Source organism: Melanostigma gelatinosum (assembly GCF_949748355.1).
Source record: "Melanostigma gelatinosum genome assembly, chromosome: 21".
NCBI classification, from domain to species: domain Eukaryota; kingdom Metazoa; phylum Chordata; class Actinopteri; order Perciformes; family Zoarcidae; genus Melanostigma; species Melanostigma gelatinosum.
Window position 1 is genome coordinate 11,187,722 of NC_136654.1, and position 27,799 is coordinate 11,215,520.

At 43.4% G+C, this 27,799-nt stretch overlaps 1 protein-coding gene across 1 annotated transcript in view; it reads left to right on the plus strand.

Moving 5' to 3' along the window:
• Positions 1–3,315: 3,315 nt before the first annotated feature.
• Positions 3,316–27,799, plus strand: part of LOC306794524 (uncharacterized protein MYH16) — a gene marked incomplete at its 5' end in the record, with an annotated part of 65,248 nt that continues 40,764 nt past the window's right edge. Inside the window, 2 exons of the mRNA XM_079292631.1 lie at positions 3,316–3,399; positions 25,275–25,502. Coding sequence (XP_079148757.1) covers positions 3,316–3,399; positions 25,275–25,502 — 312 coding nt within the window. The remainder of the gene's footprint in view (positions 3,400–25,274; positions 25,503–27,799) is intronic.

Below are 27,799 nucleotides of genomic sequence, written 5' to 3' on the forward strand. Positions count from 1 at the left end.
TAGCATGTTAGCTGCTCCAGTTTCACAGCAGAGTCGGGGATGTTGTCAGTTAGCCATGTTTCCGTGAAAAGAAGCACACAGCAGTTCCTCACGTCTCGCTGCGCCGTCCTCAGCAGACGTATGCTATCCATTTTATTGTCCAAGGATCGCACATTAGCCATGATAATGGACGGTATGGCTGGGCGAGTTGGATTAGCCGCTAGCCTAGCTCGGATACCCCCGCGCTTGCCCCTCTTCTTCCTCTCACACCGCTTGCGGCGCCTCCTTTCCGGGGGAGGAGTAGCAGTCGAGTTTGTTGTTCCCGAACAACAACGATACCTGGATGTTCATTTTGGCCATGCCTGTGTTCGCTACTTGATTGGTCTTTAGCAGTCACGACATGTCCTTCCCTAATTCGTCACGCCCCTATCACGTGTAAAACAGACGACTTTCCTTTTCTTATTAATGCTTATTTTGTTCTGCACAACAATGAAAGAGTCCTCATACTTTATACATTCTATTATTCAACTGTGGGTAAGTGGAGAGCAGGGTCGTCCTTCAATCAGAGGATCAGCGGTTTGATCCCCGGCTCCGCTAGTCCATGTCTGTTATGATGTGGTGTGTTCATGGACCCGAATGCAGACTCAGACAGCAGAGTTCTATTTCAAAACCACGATAATTTATTTCTCTCAGTCAAGGTAAAAGACAGGAAATGGACAAAGTCAATAGGAGGCGTCTCCACGCCTCCGCACGGCTCCAAGCCGGAAAGTGGCTAATCCTGCTGAGCGGCAGACGAAGCCGACAGGAAAACTGTCAAACGTCAGTACGGAGGCTCCGCTCGGATCTTAGCCGGGAAATGGCCGGTCCGCGTCCACGGCTGGCAGGCAGGCTGGATCGTCTGTGTGACACCCGAGGCTCGACACAGGAACGCCAAGACTACACAGTTGATCTCCGAGGAACTAACTGGAAGGCTTCCTCGTACAGGTGAAAACCCGAGGCTCGACACTGTACGGCAGGCAAGTTGAAAAAACGAAATGCATCGTTAGTAGCGGATCTTCAGAGAGTGAACAAATGGACTACTCACGGGTAGGAATACCAGGTAGGTAAACGGACGGACTGACAACTGGGATGAGAGTGACAGGAGTATTTATGTCAGCTGGAGGCGATCACAGGAGATGAGGCACAGCTGTGCCTACGGAGAGAGGCGCGGCAGTGGGCGGGACTCGTAGGAGGACCCTATTGAGGGAAATACAGCAGAGCTAGACACAAATCCTCACAATGTCGATGTGTCCTTGAACCTTCCATCATTGTGTGAATGATGACAAGTGGTGTGAAAGTGCTTTGAGTGGTCGGAAAGACGAGAAGAGCGCTATACAAGTACAGACCATTTACCATTATTTGTTCATTTGATCCATTTCTAATATAAAAAAGTGAGTAGTGCAGCTTTAAACAGAGGATAGGAGCATTTAGACAAGGCACATCTGTCAGGAATGTTGATGTTCAGTAAGTGTTCCTTGTGGTACCGAGCGAGGACCATTTGGGGTTCCAGCGAGAAAGTTTAGCGAAGAGAGTGTCAAAGAATGCACTTTTTAGGAATGAATATAATGAATGTTACACACATGTTATATACCCAATTAAAGAAAAAAGTCTGGCAACAATATCATGTAAGCCATTTTACACACTCCAAACACAATTCTACACAACTAATATAATCAACTAGAAGATTTACCACAATATCACGTATTTTTCTCCATGAGTCCGCGAGCTACGCACTCTGGACAAAGCTACCAGCACAAAGCTAATTCCCAGTTATTTCCATTCAAATATGTGTTTGACGTATATGCTGTTTGTCATTGAACTGTTTCCTTGAAGACAGGGGGGTCTATCTAACTTACGGGAGATGGGGGAAGGGATTTGACTTTCGGCATGTCGGATTTTACTCTTCCCACCAATACCCCAGCTCTACATCTTCACCAAAGGGATATTCTCTCATTTATCTCACTCTCGTTTCACATACTTAAGCATTAAGATTACTTGGAAATTATTCTCTTTCTGTAAAGCCAATTTTGTGCTGATTTTCAACATTGGAGAAAATTGCAAGGAAGAGTGCAATATGTAAAAATGGATAATCTCCCTCATTTTTTGTACACTTTTCAATGTCTTCCAATATTGAAAATATTACATTCCCTACTGTACTATTCGGGAGATATAATATTCATAACATAAAATGGTTACATGCCCCTGGTGCACCCAGGAAGCTCAGTCTTGAGGCTCATCCTCCCTCCCTGCCTTTGTCTTCTCTTCTCTTCCTTTCCTTTAACTCCTTCTCACTAATCATCCAATACTTTAGGCAACTTTAAAAATCTGGATTCAGTTTCCATCTCATTTATTAAATTATGTTTACCATCCACTCAAGCTCCCATTAGAAACAACCACTTATTTACACCCTCAGCCCTAGACTCAACCTTCACTAAATGGAGTCCGACTAAATGGGACAGTACTGAAGTGCTTTAAAGATCTCTATGAGATTTGCAATTTATATTTTTTCGGATATTGCATTGATAAAAATCTTAGTGGTTTCTTGTCCAGAACTTTGATAGCATGGTTGTAAAGGGATGTCAGTGGTTTAATGGCGAACACCATTGCCTGAGCGGTTAAGCGTGAGGACAGATAAGAGAACATGATTGCAAGCATAAATGTTGCCGCTGTATTAAATGGTAGTCTGCTAAAGGTTTAAAGATTAGTAACTAACAGTTCTACATAACCTTCTTGTGCAAATTGTGCAAAAGCTTTTATGTTCTTCATTTTAGTAAGAGAAGGTAGTTTGCAATTTTCACACATACGTAAACAGACTTTGGTGATTTGGAATGTACTACTATGTTGACAATGAGCCCGCTTTGCGCAGTTATTTCTCTGCACAGGAATGTACTCTCTTTACGATGAAGTGTTGGTGGGGGTTGCATGTAGTTCTGCTGGAGACTGGCAGTCTGTCTTCCAGTGTTGTACTGCTGTCAGAAGGTGGTGTGGCTCTAGGCAGGAGAACTGTGTGGGATGGGGGGGGGGGTCTGTTCAAGCTCGTTCGTGTTTTCTTTTTGCTCGTCACCTCCCTCCCTCCCTTCCTGCCTCCCTCCCTCCCTTCCTCCCTCCCTCCCTCCTGCTCCTCTCAGGGTCGGGTAGCAGGCGTAACACACTTTCACACACACTTACACCCCCCCTCTCTCTCTCTCCCACATACACTCCCACAGCCTCAAGAGAGCACACACACACACACATGCTTCACTTCCTCCCCAGAGCCCGCTTGGGTGAAGATAACATGGGCAACTGTGAGCTGTGAGGATGGAGAAGAGAGTGTGTGTGATCCAGACTGACTTCCACCAGTACAGACCCACCATCGCTCTGCACAGCAGACCCCTGGCACATGTAAGAAGTCTGCCTCTCTTCCTCTCACACTCCCTTTATCTCCCTTGTTTCTTTCTCTGTGTTCTTCATCAAGTTCCATCTTTAATCTTGTATGTTATTGTACATGTTCATCCTGGCTAATTCACTGTCCTTCAGTGTCTGTTTTCTGTCACTGTGTTCTCCAGCATGTAGCAGGGCTCAACCTCACTGCAGGCCCTCACCTCTTAGAAAGGGGAGCTGCTTATTCAACAGGGGGCGTCAGAGGGAGTAGGATCAGGCATTTGTACTGATGTGGCTGCTGGATGTGAAAGTGATGTTAAATTGGCTTCAAATTTCACTTTTCCATATATTGAAGAAGACGAAATTCCTACAGTTTTAGCTTTTTATTTAGTCAGGTTTATAGGTTGCTTATTGCTTATGTCACACACTATCCCGTATGTTTCTCTCTCTCTCCCACACACACACACACACACACACACACACACACACACACACACACACACACACACACACACACACACACACACACACACACACACACACACACACAGGAATGCAAACACGACAAGCATCAAACAGCAGGCTGAACACACTGTGTACTGTTCTGAGGAAAACTACAACCTGAATAAAGGTTTAAAGGAATAGTATAAAACATTTTGGGAAATGCACTTGTTCCCCTTCCAGCCCAAAATGAGATGAGAGTCAGTCTACTCCCTCCTCTAAAGCTGACAAATAAACATTTTTATTCATTGCTTTTTAATTTTAACACCAACAGACATGTAAAAACAACTTGTTGCAGTTTTATGGGAGTATTGAACCAAAGCCGGGCTCTGTGACTTCTTAGAATCTCTGCTTCACTCGCCCTGCACCGGGATGAAACAAACAAGATGTCTTGCAAATTGGTAACATTTAGAGGTGTTGGCAGGCAGGTGGTTTGTGTGACAGAGTGAGGCTAGCAGCTCTTCCCCTCTGGCTCATCCAGTACTCAGACATGACAGGAGTATCAATCCTCGAACTCTCAGCCAGAACACAAATGTTTTTCCCAAAATGTCAAACTACTAGTCATGAAGTATAAGGTACGACATTTAGCCATTATACTATAACCTTATAATAACACATATCTGCCAGTCACTTGGTCCACTGCCTATATTTACTATATCTGCAGATTCCCACGTTTTCTTTTTAGTATTTTTCACATTTTATTTTCAGTAATGTTACTGTGGATTTATTCTACATTTCAGATTGAGAGTGGAAATGTATCCATTGACATATCTTTAGGGAAAATCTTCACTCAAAGTCCACTTACTAGCTTTTTCCAGAGCTTTTAGCCACATCTCCTTCAGCAGATCGAGTATTTCCATCCATATTTTTGTTCGGAAAATTGAACATTTTAAGGTAGTTGAAAATCTGTGAAGTATCAAATTCCATCTTTTTTTGCATTCATATTTTGTACAAGTTACATGTTACAATTTTCCTGCAAAATATTACAAGAATTCAGTGTTTCCTCAGAATTCTAATGTAAGTTTCAGACCATCATGTGATCAAGAGCAACCAGTGGACGTCCTTAAGAATTTGTGTGTATCTGATGGGTCTCGAGATGATAACAGGTTTGGCAAACAAGACAAAATACAATTATTCTACCCAAATTAGGTATATTTTACAGCTTCTCCTTTTTCAATTGGCTTTCTTTTTTTTGTTTTGTTACATGCTGGTTAGATTCACTTCTTTAGACCTTTAAAAAATATTCAAATCAAATGTGAGAGGGAAAAACTTCTGAGGCTACAGCCAGCAGGAAGTTAGCTCAGCTTAGCATACAGACTTGAAACAGGAGGAACAGGCTAGCATGACTCTACCTGCACCTCTAAAGATGAGTTATAAACATTTTGTATTCCATTAAAAAAAAAAATTATAATCACAAACAGATACGTAAAATATGCTGCAATATTTCATCAATGTCCAATATCCAGTGAAAACAGTGCATGTGACTCCCTGCTGTAGATGGCCTGCTTGCTTGCTATCTGCTATCTATGATATGACTGCAACGTTTTCTCCACTGCAGACCATAACGGTCTTTCAGGTGGTGCTGGTCTGACCTCTTGCTGTTGTCTCACATGCAGCACACACACACACACACACACATACACACACACACACACACACACACACACACACACACACACACACGCCCAGCTGCTTCAGCCAACAAAGACATGAAAAGCTGAGCGGTTTTCTCCTTTCATGATGCTGTGTGCGGGTCATCATGTTTTCAGGGGTCAGAGAAAATCCTTTGAACCTTTGTGTGTATTTTATCTTCTAATACATTAGAATGTGCTAAATTGAAAGGAATTTGCTCATAATATGTTGGGTCTGTCCAATTTAACACAACCTCTGTCAGTGTCTATAATTTACTTGCTCTGTCAGGTATTTCAATCAGCCCTCTCAGGACAAAACCTGGCACTGAAGAGTACAGAAACCCTTCACTACTGTTATCTCCAGTGTTATTACCTGAAAACAATCATGTCACGGATATGATTTATAAGCTGGTGTTATTGTACCTGACCTGCAGCCAGTCGACCACATGAGTGTAAGTGAACTGTGAAGAGCTTCAGTGATCAAAGTCTGGCTGTGCCTTCCTCTATGACCTGGATCCAGAGTTCAGCCAGAGGCCAGGCTTCCCCCTGCAGTCCATTCACCAGGAGCACTTTGCACCCGGCAGTTTGAACCTACACTGTCCAGTCAAATACTCCTCAGCAGAAATGTGGAACGGTAACTGGAAAGAAACAGCAACACACTATGTGATTGATGCGATGCGCTCAAAACCAGGTCCTGCCCATTTCACAACTCAACTCTGAACCTCTAGCTTGGGCCATCTACACATATGAAAAGTAACAGCTGTTCAGACTCCAGTTACTGTCTTAAGATGTCTTTTACCTGACTTTTGCTGGCTAACTAAATGACAGTTTAAAAAGCTAGCTGAAAGCTATTGTGACTGACTGCTTCCACCATGTTACCGGTTTGCTTCATATTAGCAGTTAGCTTGTCAGTTCGAGGTAGTTCACTTATTAGCCCTGTGAATAGTGACGATGTCACCAAGCTTCTAACACCACCTCTTCTTTGTTAAATGTAAAACCACAAACACAAACAGAGTAATCAGCAGATGCACGTTTAACTAGAACACTTGGTGCCAGCAGGTGTCATATGATGCTGCATGATTAATTAACCCAACCATTCTAACAAAGATGCCACATTACAAGCTCTGCCAATGGTTTGAAATGGTATACACTTCCTGCCTCATAACTGGGTGTGGTCATAATGTGTTTTAAAGTAACAAAAGCTAACAATATTGTACTGTAAAAAGTACAATATTTACCTCTGAGATGTTTAGTCTACCAGTTAACTCTAGTGATACAATAGTAACTGGGCCCGCCCACTTATTGTCAAAAAGCAAAAACTCTCGCGAGCAAACAGGTGAAAGTTTGTGAGCGAGCAGAAGAGCAGTGATAGTACGTGCTAGGGGCAGCAGAGTGGAAGCAGAGTGCCAGGCTGTTTGAGTTGCACGCACGAGACCTTTACACACTCATTTGTGCTCGTGGATATTGACATTGATTTGCTCTCATAGTCAGCATGTTTGGAACATATGTGGCTTGTGGAATTAGAATTTCTGGGTTTTATCACTTGATGGAGAAAGAATGTGTTTGAATATGAGTCAGGACAGTTTCAGCCTCAAATCCAACTCCACCAGACTTGAACATTTTGCAAAGCTCTGAACCAGGATACAGACTTGCAAGAAGGCTGTCACAGTCAGATGTTAGTGGAGACTGGACACCGAGTGAGATCATGTGCAATGGTACAACCCTCAAGGAGTCTGTAGCCAGTAGCAGGTGGGAATATAGGAGGTGAAATGGTAAACAGCTGTTCAAATAAAGGAGAGGAATGGAGATCATGGGATACATATTCCAGTTACCTCCCTTCAGACTAGAAATGCAAAAACATCCTATTTTCCTAGAAACAGTTGAAACAGAACTGTGCATCAGACAGACAGTTGGGAAGTTTGTTTTACTGCGTGGAGAAAGGCAGTATGCCTCTGTTTCGCTCGGCAGGTTTGATCGGACAAACATCTCTGAGCTTCAAATCAAAACACGAAAGGTATAACTCGCATTCATCATGCAAAGAGGGATTGTGCTGACACAAAAAGAGCATTTCATTTGTAAATTCTCAACAACAGTGCAGGCTTAAGAGGTTAAGCCCTGTGATCATGCTAAAGGTGAACCATTGATGTGTCATATTTATCTTCTGCTGCTTTTTTGGAATCAGTGTGCATGTTGCTGTTGAGTAAATCCTGCACTGACAGCTAAATATAGTGTGTGTTCAAACTGACTTAATGCAAAGCAAGGCCAGGCGTGTCAGCAGGTAGATCCTGACGGTGGTTAAAACACACATGTCCTAAATCATATTTGGACAACATGGCAATTACCGCTGCACACTTAAGAAAGATGACACATTTCCACATTTCCACATTTCCCCGCTGATAAAGGTTTAGAGGTAAACTCACTGCCAGGGTTCAGAGAGCTGAGCTAATCACAGCAGCTCCTTCCAATGGCACTGATACCGGTGCTCAAGCAGCAACAAGTTGTTCTGTGTGTGTGTGTGTGTGTGCCTGTCTTTCCCTTTCAAACCTCTTTTTCACATCTCACTGTAGAAATTCAGCTAATTTTTCTTTCCTTTTTTGCTTAGTAAGTAGGTTAAAGTCAGTTAGGTGTTGAGGGAAATGAAATAAGATAAGTGTCTGTGAGTACAACAGACAATTGCTCTCTGCAAGACACCTTGGTTGTGTTGGTTAGAGCAGGTTAAGGCTGTTTGCTGTGTAAAATGCAATGTGGGTGTTTAAGGCCATTACAAGGCCTATCTAAATGACGTATAAGTAAACGAGAACATCAGAGAGAAGATGGTCTATTTCTATATAGTTGTTCTTCATACTTGTCATCGGTGCCACCGGGTCGATTATGTGTGAAATCCGATGAAATCTTGTAGGTCAACTAGAAACTACCTCAGCTCAGACTCCATCAGGGTCTCCGGCAGTGACCAGCCCACCGCGCACAGACCCAGAAGAAGATTTGTAACTCCTCCAAAGACTAAAGATCAAACGAGGCTGTTTGTATAGAATTACACCTGCATAAACAGATTGTTTTCGCCTCTTGGTGGCAGTGGAAAGAAGTGGTAAACACAACATCAAAGCTTCCCAACTACCTCACTCCTCTTTACTCATTTAAATCATATAATTACACAATCCATCAACTACTCCAAGTGTAACTTCTGCCCTGGGTGTGAGCCTGAGTCCACCCACTGTAAATTTGGAAAAATGCAAATAGTGGGCATAAGGCTTAGACTTGAGCCATTTTCAATCATGATCATTTCATTCAAGAAAATGTCAATTTTGACACCATCATTGATGTGTTTCATCGCAGTGCAGTATTAGACTGAGCAACTCACTGAGCGCATTGGTGTTTCATACTTCCTTATTTTATACAAACCCCTATCAGCTTTTTTGGATAATATGTGGAGGAGACAGTGCAGATTTTCTCTCATTGGAAGGTAAATTCCACTGTGAAAGTCCAGATGTGGTTCATGTCCCAGTGTGTACAGAACATGATTGTGTTTACATGAGTCTGTCAGGGGTTGACAGACATCTGTTTAGCTTTTTGAGTCATAGAGGTTCAATGAGGTGGACCGGTGAGGTGCTGCTGATAGGGAGAAGGAACCACATACCAGCAGCATCTTTACATTACTGTCTGCCTCTGATCAACTAAACATGGCTGGCTGACCTCTCCAGTTGATCTTTGGCCGCTGTACCACGTAGTGATCAGGTCTGGGAGAAGGAGTGCTTACAGTTAATAGTGTTTGTTTTCACTGGCTCAAGGTGCCAGAGTATTAACTGCACAAAGAAGGGCCTTAAGTGGCTGTGATTTGAGAGAATTGTATTAAATTGACTTTCAAACTACCAGGCATGGATTCAATTTCTCTGCATTATTTTTCCCGTCTTATTTGACGGTCATTGGTTTGGGCTAAAATTAACCATTAAGGTTTCTTTTAAAAAGTGGCCAAATTGTATTCTTTTGTAAATGGACTGTACTTGTACAGCACTTTTCTAGTCTTCTGACCACTCAAAGCCCTTTAACACTACATGTCATCATTCACCCATTCACACCCTGATGACAGGACTACCGTGCCAGGTGCAACCTGCCCATCAGGACTACATTCATACACCGTATAGGCACAATTTGGGGTTAAGTGTCTTGCCCAAGGACACACTGACATGGACTAGCGGAGCCAGGGATTGAACCACCGATCCTCTGATTGAAGGACAACCCTGCTCTACCACTATTTTGCATTGCATCCTCAGTCTGAGCAGTCACATTGCAAATAATGCAACTTTTACATCACTTGGAATCAACATTTGTCACAATTATGTGGTGGTGGGAGTTACTAGGTGAATACACAGCCCAGTATCATGGCAGTTCATGAAACACAGGACTTTCAACCGGAGGACTGTGTTTGACACTGCGTTGTGGTTTTGTTTCCTTAACCTGTTGTTTGTTTTGTTGTCTAAACCTAACTTTTGTTTTCAACGGAATGTTGTCCTGAGAAAAAAAGAATTCGGAACATTTGTGTCTGGAGGTAGTCAGTGGAAGGGCAATGATCTGGTCACAAATTTGCTAGCTTCCACTGCGATTCAACTGATAAATGAAACCATAAACGCTGACTTCAGTGTGTGAAATACAAACCCACATCTTTCTCACATCGTTCCACAAGGCCCCGATGCATCCACTGTACACTAACTGACAACCAACAAATGGCAGACAGACATGTTTAGAGTTAGAGACTAGCTTGTGAGCAGTTTAGCATCTTATTTATGTCTACACTGGAACTGTTTTTCTGTTTTTCACACTACATGACTGACCGGCATCAGGAGGTCACACACTACAAGAGCTTTCACTGGGAGGAATCCTTGAAGAGGTCTCCAAACTATGTTTAGTCCCGAAAACACGTGAGTGGAGTGACACAGGTGTAGTCATGCTCGTTGTTGATGATATATTTACACAACAGTCTGTTTTTAGACATTTTTACTGTAGATCAGTTACTGTGTTATGTGTTATATTCCAACACCATGGCTGTAACAGCTTGGGTCTGTGTTGCAAATACAACACATGCAAATAAGTTCCAGGTGTTACAGGCACCCCCTCATAGGTATCCCCTCAACTTGTGTCTTGCCCTCTCTTTGGATGTCGCTCTCTGACAGATCAAACCTTTCCGCTTGCATCTTTGAACAGAAACGAGGGACGATTTGTGTGAATTAGGCATAAGTGTGAATTCTTGACCCTCACCTATGGTCATAAACTTTGGGTAGTGACTGAAAGAAAAATGACGTTGATACAAGCGGACAGACTGAGTTCCCTTGGTAGGTTAGAGATAGGGTGACAAGCTCAGACATCCAGAGGGAGCTCGGAGTAGAGCTGCTGCTCCTTCGAGTTGAAAGGAGCCAGTTGACGTGTTTCGGGCATCTGATCAGGATCTGATCAGGACTCCCTTCACAGGTTTTCCCGGGGACATCCAACTGGTAAAAGGCCCCGGGGTAGACCCAGAACACGCTGGAGAGAATATTGTTGTCGTATGGCCAGGGAACGCCTCAGGCTCCCCCAGGAAGAGCTGGAAAGTGTTGCTGTACAGAGGGACGTCTGGAATGCCCTGCTAAGACTACTGCCCCCGCCGCCCGGGCCTGGATAAGTGAACAAAATGATAACGATCATTTTGTTGATTGTTTCGTTTTCCAAAAGTGAGTGAATCTCCCGTTTTAGAGTGAATCTCTCCAGAAGGCAGATGATTTAGTGTGAGTGTGGAGCAGTACTGCTGTGGCCAATGTTTGTGGAAAGCGCTCCAGTGTTGCCCATTGTCATTACTGATGCTGAGTGCCTTAGCAGACTCTTCACACAGCTTTGATGGAACGCATTGTAAATCGCCTCGAGGAGTTGGACTTTACTGCCGTCTGGATATGACAAATTCATGTGTCACGGTTGATCTTTGTCTGTATGTGCCTTTGTATTATCTGCACTGCCAGTTTTATTTCTTCAGATTGATAGTGAATTCTGTGATTCTAAACTAAGACCTTTAGTTGATGATCATAAACCAAACAACTACTGTACTGTCAAAAATCACTGAATGTACGCTTCTTCCGTAGCGTAGAAATTATCTTGATTAGAGGTGAATTGATAACAATAACTACTCATTCCTTTTTTATTACCCTAAATCATGAAGTTAATTTGTGGAGGAGACAGATCATCTGGCATAATTTATAGCTTGGAGCCCATCTGATTTCATTCCAGTGAGAAATGTGACCCATTGTCAGAGCTATTTAGTGCTGCCTGTAGGAAGCCTTCCAGTTTTCCAGGGGAAACAATTGTCCCATTCCTCATTATCCCTGTGCTCAGTCTGAAAGTACACCTCACACATCTCTCATCAGGGGTAGGATGAATTCCTACCTCTTAATCAACCTTAATGCACTGCTGCCCTGTTAGATCAACACTGTCCTGACAGACCACAAGTCTTTGGATTTATTTTTTTTAATGTGCACGAAGTTATTCATACTATCTTCTCAAAGAAAGAGATAGAAGATGAAGAAGAAGAAAAAGAAAAACGTTTCCACTTACTCTCAGTCTCTGTCCTTTGTTATGTAGTAGTAGAAGGAGGTATGTCGCTCTCTGGTTTACTAGAACCATCTTATTTTTCCAATTATTTTATTCCAGAAGAAGAGGTTGGTAGTTAGCATAACAAGATAAGCTAGACAGCAATGCTAAAGACTATGTGAAGCTGCGGGTTACTTAGCTCTAGGGCTGTCACGGATCACAAACCTCACGGTTCGGTTCGGATCACGGTTCAGGAGTCACGCTTCGGATCATTTTTCGGATCAACAAAGAAAAGGGGAGGAGACAAATATAACTTTGCTTTCCATTTATTAATGAAAGAACTTCAAGAACACTTAAAGCAAAGAACTTTGGGCTATAGTCTTACATGAAAACAAAAATATTGAAGATGTCCAATTTGAAACAAAATGAAATAAATAAATAAAAATAATACATTCAAGAATTCTGTTAAGTTTAAGTGCAACATGAGGTATGTTGATACCCTCGTCCTTTCATCAATACTGAAAGAAACAGCCAGTGAGCTTCCACTGTTTACACTGAACTGAACTGCTCGGCAACAACTTGGGTCTGTGTTTACTTCCTGTCAGGTTATGTCATTCAAATACACAATAATATTTACCATTACTGTGACATTATTTTCAAAAAGATGAGAATATCTCCATTATCTGGGGAGAGGGTCGACCTTTCTGTCGTGATATTACTATTGGGCCTGTCTAGCTTCACTCTGATACTTCTGTTGGCACCTGAACCAGGTGTGTGTCTGTGTGACTCTCACAGAGGGGGCGTGTCTACAGCACCTGCCCCAGGTGTGTGTGTGTGTGACTCTCACAGAGGGGGCGTGTCTACAGCACCGGACTAAGAATCACTCCGCCGTGGTGAAAGCAGTCTCTGCAGTCTTTTCCTTCTCATAGAGGTCTGGAACAGCTTCACACTGAAGTGGGTGCGTGAGTGGATTTCGTAGCGTGGCTCAAGCATTTTAACCAGATTTAGAAATCCTTTGTTTTCTACACCGGAGTTTCCCCGTCGCTGACAGACGGGATGGTGTCTCTTCATAAGTGTGGACATGCCGATGTTTTGCCGTTGTCGTACGTCTTTCTCTTTAAATAACGCCTACATACCGTAACGGTTTCGTCCACCACCCTCATCCGTCATTATACGTTACAGGGAAGACAAAATGTTCCCAAACTTGCGATTTAAATGACGCCGCGGCTTCTGACGTTCCTCCGCTCGCCATGACTTCACCGTTAAATGCTTCTAAGCTGCTCCGTTCACGTGAACACACTACTGCTTTATATCTGTTCACTGACACTCTGCACTGATATTCAGGGACTTGTTACTTGAAAAGGAACAGCAGCAGTAGAGCTTTACACACTATGATTACACTGTAAAAATAAAATTTTAAAAAAGATTATTGATCCGCGGTTCACGAGTGATCCGAACCGTGAGGGGTGATCCGAACCGTGAGGGGTGATCCGAACGGATCACGGATCGATCCGTGATCCGTGACACCACTACTTAGCTCCAGCACTGCTTTGAGCTAAATGCTAACTCTAGTAAAGCAACATTCTCGCAGTGACAATGCTCATACTGTGATGATAAGCAGGTATAATGTTCATCGTGTTCATCATCTTACTTGTGTTTGTCTTATGCTGACATTTGTATAATTAGCACCAAGCACACAATTGTAATTTTGATCTGCTCTTGACTGACCACCATTTCAATCCCAGCTATGCTCACAGCATGCCTAAAAATTTCCAACAAGGGAAATAACTATTTGTGATTAACTACTCACAAGAGCAGTGAAAAACACGAATGAAATCACAGACAATGAAAATAAAATTTGAGGAATTAGAGGAGTACCATGGCATGAAGGGGGAAATTTTTTTTTTTCTTTGCTGATTACTATTGCTTCAACCATCTTTGGTTCAAATGGATATAAACAGAGAAAAGTCCACTATTTACCCCTCAATTATTGCTAATGGGAAATAAATGTGGAGCCTTCCTGCAGAGCTATCCAGATGCCCGAGTTCTGCATGTGGAAAAACTTTCAGTCTGGACTGTTTTCAGGGGCCCAAAGCAAACTGTGGGACAAAAGACTGGCAGCGAGAGATGAATGAGGGTGGAGAGGGGAAGAGAGACGAGGGTGAAGAGAGGCTAGGGAATGGAAGAATGATCTGATGTTCAAGTGCAAGGCGCAGGAAGCAAATGAATGATTGTACAAATTGGTTATGAGAGATAAACTTTGAGGTGAGCATTTGGTGAAAGTCTGTAAGATTGACGGCATGGGTAATATAGAATGCTATGTAGTTTAAATACCCAAACTTGTTATATTCTCTCCTGTGCACTGCTTTGAGCTTTAGTGGGGTTTTCTCTGTCATTAAGATTGCTTTCTTGCTCAGATGGTGCGTTGTCGAGTATTTCGTTTTTTATGTTTTTTGCCTTGCCATGGCATATATTATTGTTTGTTCAGTTGGTCCAACACTTAAAGAAAATTTAAATTAACAATTAAAAAAATTGCATTCAAAATCCAGCTTCACACTCTAAAAACTAAATTCCACCAAATAAAAAGGCAGCACTACTTCCTTTAACATTGACTACATTTACATGCGCAGTCATATTCGACTATTATTACGAATTTGATATGGCTTATGTAAACAAACATCATATTCCGTTTGGATATTCTGAGTTAGGCCTTATTTCAAATGGAGCATTTTCCTATTCAGACATGTGGGATATGCTTATATTATTTGGGTTTTGGGAGCATTTTTTGGACACGTATACAGCACCTTCGAAATATGCATCTCAATAGGTTTTTTTATGCCACTTTGCGACACACGGCCTCTTTCCTGTTTACAATCAGCTCTGCGTTGTACACAAACCAATTAGCCAATAGTTTGCAAAGCTGGTGTAGAGATGCATGAACAAAAGAAAAACCCACATTTCTGGTGGGAAGGAGAAACACACCTACTTATTACCCTCATGAAGGACTTGGACATCAACAGATTTTGGGAGAAGGTGGTTGAAGGAATGGAAGAGGGAGGCTGTGTTCACATGGTCCAAGAAGTTCACCACCAGTGGAAAATGTTGAAGATTAGAAAAACACTACACAAATACTGTGGAACATTGGTGAAGACTGTCTGACATATTGTCAGTCGGGGCTTACCGTAGCTGCATGTACTTGCTGCTGAGACGGTTTCGGACTACAAAACAAGCACCCGGGAAGTGCGGCAGCAGATTTCTCACAGTGAAAATGAACAGTGGAATTACAATTCCAGTTCCATCATGTGATGTCATTATACCCAAAAATACTTTTTCCCATATACTAACATTGGGAAAGACGTATGTAACTCAGCTGATCATTTATTTTTAGTTGAATCAACTTCATTTTTTTAAATTGCACCAATAGCTAAATTCAGACTTATTTTCATTCCTCCGTTCATGTGAATGAGAAAGGGGCGGGACCATAGACTGTATAATGGGAGTTGACATAGTCATTGTGACATCACCCATTGGTTTGTAGATTGATGCTTTGAAGCCTTGAGATCGACGTTTTGGCCACCGCCATCTTGGCTTTTTTGCAACCAATGAACGGAAATGACCGCATTTGGACGGCGTAGAGATGCCGTGTACGGCTCTGGTAGGGTAGCAAACTGTCAATCCCAATGTAGCCCCGCCCTGAAGCATACTCCACTTTATGGTCTATGTCAGCGGTTCCCAAACTTTTTAGGCCACGCACCCCCTTCTACATCAAAAATCGGACGAATGCGAGAACAGTTTGCTCGCGCGTGGCGTTTGTTTACAAGATAAAAAACACAAAAACTCTTCCTGCACTGTGCCTTCGAAAAGGTAACGGACGTAACGTTACGAAGGTAACGGACGATTGGCCAGATTGGCCACATCTGTAGGCTCGTCTACTTGCAGAGAGTAAAACTCACTCTTCTTCACGCGACCGACTAATGTAGCCAGGATGTCTTCGGACAAAGCATCGATGCGCGCGACAGTGTTGTTGGACACCGGGATCACGTCCAACTTTTTCGCTTCTCTCTCTCCAATCATACATTCCACCATCTCTTAAACATTTTTCCCTCTCCACCACCGCCTCTCCTTCTCCCTATTACGCGGTCATAATACTACCACAACACGCCGCCTGTCTCCGGCAGAAATGCGCTCATCCACGCACGGGAACAACACCGAGTTGTAATATATACCTCCATAACACCCCGCCACTCTCGGCTCATACCTCCCCAGCAACGAGGCACATCACCCGGTCACAATACCTCCAGAATGTCCCCCGGGTGAAATCCGGGACTTGGTTTTATGGTTCCGAGTAGCGGCGCTCACCCGTTGGCGCCGGGACGCGAAGTCTCCAGCCGTCCCCGCCGTGAGGCACCCGATCGTCAGGTCTTCGGCCCTCGGAACAGCCCGCGGGTCAATAACTTGTGGGTGGCGGGGTAGAGGCGAGGCAGATCACAGAAAAATAATAAAGACTAGAGTATGGCAAAGATATGTTGATGAGAAACGTACGTCAAACACAAACGTAATCAGGGAGAAAATACGTTCGTGGTAAAACGTAATTGAGAATGCATTTTAGTTTTGGGGGAACGTAATTTTTAGGAGACAGGACTGCACCGCCATTACATTTTTCCTCTCGCGCACCCCCTAGAGGCAGCTCGCGCACCCCCAGGGGTGCGCGCACCCCACTTTGGGAATCCCTGGTCTATGTGACTCTAAATGGATCATAATTTCACTCGGCAGAACCGAAGGTTGCCTCCTGGGCTGGACCGAGGGCTGGGAGGCGGGGTTAAAGAAAACACTAGTGTGCATGGATGCTGAAGATTGCTGGAAATCTTGGTATTTCATTTGAATTCTACACTCAAACAGTCAAAATTGTTTTGCTCATGCTCCACTGAGCAATTTTCCTAGGCATGAACAGGGAACCGCCTCCAATGCTGTATCTCTGTACAAAACCATACACTCCAGCTGAGTAGATTTTGCTGCTAGTGATACCAGCTATACTGCATGTATGCCAAAGAATAGCAAGCTTAGAACACCGCATGTCTCTGGTCTTGCCATGTTGTTCATGTACCAGAATCAGACAGTATGCAGTGCTAGTTGGCCTGATAGGCTACTATTCTTGAAAAGTCAAACAGGAGACACTGTTGCAGTTTGGCTGATAATAACCTAGGCAACACTTGAACTATGCTGCACTAGAACTAGTTCACAACTGGAATGAGAAGCTCCACCTGGATCCTATCCCATCTAATCTGGTCAAGGACTGTCTCCCAGCCATCTCACCACTCATCACAGTCATCATTAACTCCTCCCTCAGCTCCGGTTCAGTCCCCGACACACTTAAACTGGCTGCTGTCACTCCCATCCTCAAAAAACCTGGACTTGACCCTGACACCATGAGCAATTTCCGTCCCATTTCCAATCTTCCCTTTCTGTCAAAAATACTGGAACGCATTTTCGCCACACAACTCAAAGCTGTTCGAGCCATTTCAATCCGGTTTCCGCTCACAGCACAGCACTGAAACTTGACCTCTTCAAAGTCACCAACGACCTCCTCCTCTCCTCAGACGCTGGTCACCTCAACATTCTCATCCTCCTCGACCTCACTGCAGCTTTTGACACCATCAACCACAACATCCTTCTCTCCCGCCTCGAATCCTCCCTCAACATCACCGGAACTGCTCTCTCCTGGATTAAATCATATCTCACAAACAGACAACAGTTCATCAGTATCAACAACTGCAACTCCTACACTGCTACTCTGTCTCAAGGCGTCCCCCAGGGTTCGGTGCTTGGTCCTCTTCTGTTCATCCTCTACTTGCTCCCTCTTGGTAACATCATCCGTCAACACTTCACTTTCACTGTTACGCCGATGATGTCCAGCTCTACATCTCCACAAAAGTCATTACCACTGCTACTCACTCCACTCTCACCAACTGCCTCACTGACATTAAATCATGGATGCAAACTAACTTCCTCAAACTGAACTGTGATAAATCTGACATGATCATCATCGGTCCCAGATCCCTCACCAAAACCTGTCATAACTTCAGCCTCACCATCGACAACTCCACTCTGTCTCCCTCCCCACACATCCGCAACCTTGGAGTCATGTTCGACAGCAACCTCTCCTTTGAACACCACGTCAAACAAATCACCAGAACTGCCTTTTTCCACTTAAAAACATAGCCCGTCTCCGCCCATCACTCTCCTCATCTGCTGCTGAAACTCTGATCCACGCCTTCATCACCTCCAGAATTGACTACTGCAGCAGCATTCTTCACAGCACACCATCCACAATCCTAAATAAACTCCAGTACATCCAGAACTCTGCTGCTCGCCTGCTCACCCACACCCGCTCCCGTGACCACATCACCCCTGTTCTCCAGAACCTCCACTGGCTCCCCGTCCCACAACGGATCCAATACAAAATCCTTCTCCTCACTCACAAAGCCCTCCACAATCAGGCCCCCTCCTACCTCACCGACCTGCTTCACCACCACACTCCATCCCGCCGGCTCCGCTCCTCTGATGCCTCCTGTCCCTTCCACTCAGGACCAAGCACCGGACATGGGGTGACAGAGCTTTCTCCATATCTGCCCCCTCCCTCTGGAACTCTCCCCAAAAAAATCCGAGACTGCACTGACCTTTCTATAATCAAATCCCAAATCAAAACCCACCTGTTCAAAACTGCTTTTAATGTGTGACCACTATTGTGTATTTTATGTTTTTAGTGTATTGTTTTTATATATGATGATTTTAATGTAAAGTGTCTTTGAGTATCATGAAAAGCACTGTATAAATAAAATGTATTATTGTTATTGTTATTATTATTAGTGACATTCCCCTCAACCTGGGCCCCGTGCCACGTAAGTGGTTCAGCAAAGTCGATCAAATGTCCTATTAGCCAGCCTACATTAACGAGATGATTGATGTCAGGCTATCTCGGTTCATGCAAGGCTGATCCGCTCTCAAACAGTCTCGTTAATTCGAACCAGACGATCGGGATCAGGATGATTGCGCGTGCTCGTCCTACGTCAAAAGGGGGAAGCGTCGATCACCGAAACCATGATCTTCTAACAGTACAATGTCAAATTAAGTCAAAGAAAGAGCCGCTTTTTACGAGCAGGAGATGATCATGAACGCATATGAGGATTTCAAGACCATAATCACGGCAAAATCGAACACCGCCACCGCTGCGAGGGCTAGACAGGAAGCACGGCAAAATATCACAGACAAGCTAAATGCGTAAGTGTTGGGGAAATGTATCAGCTAATTTGAATGCCTCATCACCCCAATCAATCAGATTATATGTCTTTAAATCTGTCTGCTGGCAGTAGGCTTCATGGAATGCATCATCGAATGAGATCTTATAGCGAAAATAATTATCTCAACTCTTTCAGAATAAGTAGATAAAAACAAGCCCAAAGAGTATCTAATTGATACGAATTAATATGAGGATATATGTACTGTATGCCCTTATGTATCATGTATCCTACTATATATGTGTATATACATGTATGTGTAGATTACCATATATAACTAGTTTGAATATGTGTTGTTAGATCCTGGGGTACTTCTGGCCCGATACGGGGCTACTTACTGACTCAGCTCTCTATTAAAAGATTGTCGAGCTGGTGTTCTTGCGAGGGAACTCGCCTGGCTCTGCTAACTGCCGTTACTCCCGACGTCTACCCTGCTTCCTCCGGTCTGAGTGCGCTCGGCTGAGGGGCCAGCCTGGCCCCGGGCGCTCCTACCAGTCGCGTCGGTTATGGCAGCTTCCCTCTTCTGGATCCGTGCTCTTGGTAAATGCCAGGTTAGGTTTTAACGGCTAGGATTACTTCTAAAACCGTAAGGGATTGTTAAGTGGATTCGGTCTCTAGGATAACCTTACAGAACTCAGTTGTTAGACATACAATGGATTTAACTTTTTACTGCCACGAGGAACTTTTACTACTTAAGCAAATAAATGCACTTGAGAAATTTACTTTAAATGCAGATTAGATATTTATTGTCAGGTTAGCTTAGCAAGGGTTAAGCTACAGCTCACATAAAATGTTACTACACTTGATTCGTTATCTTAATTTTCTTCTTTTAGATTATACTCATTTGTTTATAGATGCCGAAATGGCCCAGTAGGAGCTGGATTTCAATGGTGCGATGAAAAGGTTCTTTTGGAGTTGTTAGGAGCGAAGGTCTGGCCAGACTCTCGGTCCTCCTCTCTCGGTCCCGCAGCGGAGTCCGTTCAACAGTCCTCAAGGCTCAGTACAAAGTCTTTCTAGGACTGCCGCGTTCCTCCGTTGTTCAGTTGTTAAAGTCGAGCAGTGGGGAGAGGAAAATCTCCGTCTTTCAATCTTTGTCCACGAACAGCGGTCTTCTTTCCGTGAACAGAGACGAAGTCCTCGAATACTTCAGTTACGATCGTCCGTATCTTCTTCTCAGAGCGTCTGGACGGCTCGTGTAGAAATCCCTGCCTGCGTATCGCAAGCATCTCCTTTTATCCTTCATTTGGGCTGTCTGTTCCCCCCCCCTCCTATTCTGAACACATGATCTTTATCCCACCCTTATGTGTGTGTGCTTATGTATGGAAGTACCGGAGTTCTCCTCTTGCTTCTATGAGTCATCTCTTGCAACAGACTTTGCTGCCGCGTGTCTGTTTTTCCGACCTACGCCCAAAACATCTGTTCCTGACTCACTGTTTCTGGAAGGTACCATATTCCCCCAAAACTTCTTTCATACGCACACTTTTCACGTCTCAACTCTGTTGCACAGATCATTATTATAATCAGCTTTACATTTGTTTAAATCACTCTATCTGTTTACACATTCGTTATATATAATGATCATAAACCTTATCTTTTGATTACACTTTAACTATTGATTTCTGAGTATACGCTTCGTGCCTTTATATCCTGACTTTCCCCTGATCGTGTAGCATGTATCCAAGGTGGCTTTCTCTGGGATCTCAACTCTTCTCGACAGTGTGTGTGGGAATCTGTTAATGGGCGGATCAGTATGTGTATTATTCATAATCAGACATTCAATCAATTGAAGCAGTGAAAAGAAATAGTGTGTGATTCTCTCTATTCTTATCATGAGTCCACCTTAATCATTTTCTACAATAATGATATGCTGGTGTACTAATAACACTGTCATATCATTATGAGTGCTTTATGAGTGCTTTAACCTCCATGTATGCAACCCAGCCATCAAGAGGACATGAGAGCAAGTAAACACTAAGTAAGCACACACACAATTCAGAATGGTAGTCAATACAATATGTGCCATGGTAATGTAATGAACACATCCATAAGTTTATTAAGCGCCAAATGAACTTTACGAACAGCACGGCATGCAGCGGCTTTCCCCATGTTCTCCGCATCGCTGACACTGTACTAAAATATACCACTCGCAGAACAGCTCAAGGCTGCATCCAGTCTGTGAGACAGTCAGTGCTCGGCTGCAGCGTGTGGTGTTCAATGTACGGCTCCAGAAGGTCTAAATAAATGATTCCTTGTCGGCAGAATCGATAGCGCTCGTATAGGAAGTCATCATGATGTGATAACGGATCTTGGCGATGTGGAAGAACTCTCTCCCTATAAAACGCTCATCTAACTAATATCCTCCTTCATTAATGGGATCTCTGAGGAAGGGAGCTGTACATTAATGCAATAGAGGCTTCTTAGTTTGCTCAGCTGGTTAAGGATCACCGTGTGTCTCACTTTACATGCATTTCCGGAACTCCCGTATAACCACCAGTATATGCGCAAGCGCATTAGACTACCGTATATGACAGGAGCTGCCATTTTTTCCGGGGGACTGACCAGCTTATCCAGCTACCTTCACTGAGCCTGCGCTGGAGCAGGTTCAAGCTTATGGATGTGTTGCCATGGTGATTTTGCCGAACTTGCTTCGTGGAACCGAAAAGCCTGATCTACGTCATCTTATCCTGAAAAGTATCCGGCTAACTAAGTTAGACACGTACGTGTCACGGGGCCCTGATCTGTGCTTTGTTTAGTGCTAGCAAACAAAGACAGTGAACATGCTAAACATCAGAATGTGAACATTACTAATGTGAGCAAGTTGCCTTACTAGAATTAGCCTTTAACTTAAAAGCACTGTGTCTAAGTACAGCCTCACAGAGCTGCTAGCATGGCAGCAGACTCTTGTTTTTTTACAAGACTCCATGGTAGCTATTATACTATGGGTTAAAAACACCCGGCAGCTGAGCCCGCAACCTCCTCTCCCCAAGGTGTTATCACTCATCTTGCCTTTAGGATGTTAAAAGCCAGCCGGCAATTAAATGGCAAGTTTGGAGGTTTTCTACCTCATAGATATACTCTCAAAATATGGGTTTCATTTGGCACGGAGCAGCAAAACATAATCAAATGTTATCTGTGTAACCGGAGGGCTTTCCAGCAATGCTTTCATCTACTCAGTAACCGTGACCTAATCACTCACCTTATCACTCTGTAATCAGTGTCAACTGAAATTCAGATCTCCTGGTAAATTAATGAATACGACTTAAAAGCAGCAGTGTAAACGGGAAACTGGCCTTCATAGTTTTTCATGGTTCCGAGCCTTAGTATGATGAAAATCTGATTATTACACAACTTTGTGCATATCTGCAGTATCTGATAAAGTAGAGAAACACATGTTCTGAAATATCTTATTTCTTTAAATGTTAACATAATAAAGATAAGGAGGATAGTTTAGTACACATATACGTGTCAATTTATATTGTTCTTCTCAATGTGTTCTAGTTTTCAAAGTGCAAATTAAGTAAGAATGTTGAAATGCCTCTATGTCATCATTCAGTACTTATAGTCTGTTTTTCTTTACTAGTTTATATTTTAATGACCAGATTTCCTATGCGATTATTAAGAGCCACACCTTAATCATCATACCATCTTTTGACATTGCTTGATGTTAACTCTAGATATGGAAATGCTTAGGCTAGTCTTTATGAGTCTTCATTCAAAACAAACCTCCACACTTGAATCTAAAGCACAATATGCCTCGTTGTTCTTGCTGAGATGAATGCCGTGGCATTGTGGGGGACTGTGTGGGCGTGGTCACACAAGACATTTATGTCAATTATAACGTAGACTGAGAGAATAACTTGCATTTCTGACTCTGGAGTACTGCCCTTGTTTTCTTGTCTTTCTGTGCCTTTGATTGCACAGCTGAGGGCTGTGTTTCTGTGAAAGAACGGCACAACATTTTAGGCTTTTCTCCTGATCTGACATCCTACACCAACCGCCGTACCTGTGGGACACCTTAGGATCCCCTGAGAGTGGGGAGAGCCACCTGTTTCTGGAGGGAGGAGATTACAGTGAAGAAAGAAGGCTGGAGAGGTTGTTGTTGTGGTAAAACTCAGTCAAGAGTGGACAGAGCAGGCTGGGAGTACTACGGAGGAATCTTTGGACTTCAGTAGTGTATACCAGCACACACTAAACTGAAACGCAGACGAAAGCTTGATTGAGAGAAAGAGCAAAAGAAAGAAAAGCAAAAAAAGTCTCATAGGGTTGATAATAGAAGACTGACAGATTAAGTAGGGTGAGGAAGGCACAAAAAGAAGGTGAGCAGAGCTGCTTATGTGTTGCGAGTCAGAGGATCTGCTGGGAGAGTACAGACTGAAGCACCATCAGTGAGTACATTCAAACTGTTCCTCCTGCTGAAATCCACCTGGAACAACCAGAACAGCTGTGCGCCAAGCAAGGAAAGAGACAGAGAAGTGAATCAGCGTCTTTGCAGTAGTGCGGAAACATACTCAGAACAGGTGGGCAACTTCACATTGCCAAACAGGTGAAGTCTGCAAAGCCACAGCGTGAATAGACTGGAGGAATGATGTCTGCTAGGTGCCATCAGCGTTGCCACTCCCTCTCTGATGACTCTGAGGAAGCCAATGGAAACCATGCAGATCCTGGACCAGAACCGGAACCTGAAGAACTTGATTGGGATAGCTATAGCACCACACTGGAGCACAGATTAGCAGCTGTGGGTAACTCTTGCTAACTTATAGTATCTACATACTGCATATTTCTCAGAAGCAAAAATAATTGTACCAGTAGAGCTAAAGCTCAATTGATCTTTCAACAGTAGATGTTTTGATTCAGGCAAAGCAGAGGTGTTAATAATTAACGATGGTTCTGTTTTAGTGTCTCTGTAAGCCAGGATAGTGTGACCCAAGCAGCTAAATGGAATACAGCCATCATTCATTTAGTTAGTTTCTCCACTGGAAAGATCATGAGATCGGTGTGCACCTTTGTGTCTGTCCACGGCTAATCTCTCATTCTGCTGCAGCAAACTGCATCATATTTTGGGTGGAAATAAAAGCAGATGGAAATGTGGTCGTCTGATCATTTCATAAATGCCCAGGTATTTGGGTATGCTATTAGCTCACTCCAAATTCCTTGCCTATGATGGATGGTCCTTAAGAACGTAACAGTAACCAGAGAAGGTTCTCACAATCAGGTCTTTTTACTCCTGTTATGGATGGCTTTTGACTAAGTCATCTGGTGTTTGGTAGAACTTGCTTATCAAGTCATACGTCACTGTGTTGCTCCTCGGATTAGCCAGCAGTTACCAAGCCAAAACGGGGGGCACCAACCCTCAAGGGTTTACAGGAATATGCCAGAAGTACATTTTTTAAATACATTGCTTTGCTAGCAGTGCGGTCTGTAACAGCGTAGATGTAGAATGAATCAGTGAGGAGGGAGTCGTATTTAAATAAACCTCCTTGAAGTGAGAGTGGGCTGTGATTGGTGCGTGGCCGATTGGAAGCTATGATGCAATCGGCTGGCTGTCGGCTGGTTACAGCTGGGGGCGTATGACTTCCGTGTCCTGCATGAATTAACGCTATGTTTCATATGTTCATGTTAGTGTTTTGTGCTTTAAAAATCTGACAAGCAAAATATTGATATTTTGTCAATGGGAATTACTGCTCTATACTGGGCTCCAGATTCACACAAAGTTGTGCAAAATACAGCAGGACATCTGGATAAAGAATCGCGAATGATATGTCCACCACAAATGAATTTCTGACAACCCAAAATTTGAAATATATGGTACATGAAAATAAGAAAAATAATTGGGAAAAAAACCCAAATGTATGAAGTACTGTTTGACATCAACACTGACATCAGCAGATGTAGCTCAAACTCTCTTTATGTTTGTTTACTCCAGGAGCAGGAGAGTGCCCAGGCATCCGAGCAGCGCTGCGTCCAGCTACAGAAGGCCCGGCGCGAGCTGGAGCGGCAGCTGTCAGGCCTGTCAGACCGTCTGGAGGAAGAGGAGGTCTGCTCAGCCCAGCTGGCCCTCCACAGGGACAGACTGGAGGCGGAGTGCAGCAGCCTCAGGAGAGACCTGGATGATCTGGAGAGCACCCTGACTGTGGCCGCATGTGATAAACAGGTAGCACATTATGTGAACCTCACCACAGGATAAGCTCCTGGTCGATGGTTGCTACTTAGAAAGTTATGTCAATGTAAATTTAAAAACATTAAAACCTATTGACCTATTTCAGGTTTTGGAAAACATAGTGGTTTGGGTTAAAATAAGTATGTAAGTTATGTAACAAAAGTACGGTGGTTTTACGCTACTACCAGTAGAGAGGTTGACCGTGTCTTCAGAAATCAGAGTTCTATCTCCAACTCTTCTATATTCCTCTTTCTAACCATTGTTCTCTATGCTGAGCCACCTGGAGACAACAAGAGCTGTGATATGTCAGCTTGGGTTGATTATATTTTCTTCTGAATATACTAGTGGGTGTAGAAGGCCCCTCCTGACACATATCTATGAGGCTGACAACTGCTGATAACACCCACTTAATCGGATGATAACATCTGAAGCTGCTGTTTATCTCAACTCTTATAAATCAAAGTAGGTCAGCACTGTATTCAAATGTGGATAGTCAACAATCAGATGACAGAATTTGAATTTCTTTTGAGTCCTAAACTTGTGTTTCTTTAGTGCATTTGTACAGATACAAAGAAGCAGGTGGTCCTTTCTTTCACAAACCTGAAGCTTGCAGGCATTATTGCTTCAAGCAGGTCACTTACACATTAAGCTCCAGCTGACCAGCCTTTTCTCATGTTGTCGCGATATTGGTGCACAATGAATTAGTTTATGTTTGAGCAATGTGTTTCCAATAAAGTTTTGCTTATTCCACTCCAGGTCGATCAGTATAAGGATAATTCTGACATTGTCTGTCTGATAATCGAAACAAAGAACACGTTTTCTTGCAGCTTTCTAAAGTGAGCAGCAATATAGTTTGCCATATTTTGTTGTGATCAAGGAGCTGATTGCAGACAGTGTTAGTTAGCTAGTGTGCTATCTAGCTGAAAAGATGTCTACTTCCGCAACAGCCACACCCAAGGCTAACGTTACACGTTAATCACGATGTTATGAATATGTATTGTTAGCCGGCTGTACCCCTGTACAGTGACGGCTTGGCACATAAACCGTTGCCCTAAAGTAAAGCCCTATGAACTACAAAAGGTAATAGAGCAGGGAACCCTAGACCCTAAATTTCCCCTCGCGGGATTAATGAAGTAACTATCTATGTCTCTACTCAGTTTGACCTATATCTGTGTTATACATTTCAAGTCACAGTTACATGCCTTCTTGTTTGATAATTCCAGCTTGAACTCTTGAAGGACTTTTTTCATGCTGTGCGCTGTCTCTTCTGTGTAGACACTAAAAGCACTTCTCTGTTCCCCCACCTCACCAAACCCCTTTATCTGTTTAATTGAGGTATCTTAAAGGATTAAGATGCTATCTTTGTTCAGGAATGCCACAATAATGTACTGTACTCACAACACTGCAGATTGTGATAAAGAGAAGCAGGGTGGAGTTGATTTAACCTCTGACAATTCACATTGATTCATGTGATCTGGGTCATGGTCTTAAATATTCTACTCACGGGATTGAGAACATTAGTATAGCAGCAAACTATTTTAAATGTAAATATACAGCAGTGTAATGTCTACCTGAGAGGAGAATGAAGTCGTTGTGGTCCGAGCCTCTCTGTGCTTTGTTTACATACGGCGCGGCGTGCTGGCCTTGTGCATTTTAGTACATGTGGGTCTCTTTGTTGTGCCCCATGGGCTAGTTGATGGCCGCTCTGCACTGCGCTCATTCATCAGTTACGGTCGATAATATCATCCCGACCAACGCCATCTGCGCAGGAGCATATAGCGCCTGGTGCCCCCTCAGGGAAACACTGTTAGCTGTGTGCACGGATCGGATGCTGTTTGCACTGTGTGTGCTATTAGCTGAGAGCCGTGCGGATGCAATAGACATGCTCTAAATTCCATATCAAGCACCTTTAAGGACTTGATCCTCTGGCTTCATGAAGGTTTTCTTGGCTAATTAGCCTCCCTCGTGGTGAAGTGTGAGAGGACTCCTTCATAGTGGATGCAACAAGACCAGACCTGTGTGATGAGTTGACACAGGGCTTTGAAAAAAATGACGTGATAGTGTCTAATATTTGTGGTATGCTGTCATAATAGTCATTATGACTGAACATGATGTGTTTGACCCGAAGCATTGAAGTTTAGAGCACAATTCATTGATCTGTCCGTTCTGAAATGTATTGTCAAAGAAACTGACACCACAATATCCTCCAGTCTGCTGGGTCACATTTGCAGTCCAGTAACAGAGCCAGGATTTCACATGCAAATAAAGCTTTCATGTCCATAAGAGAGAGG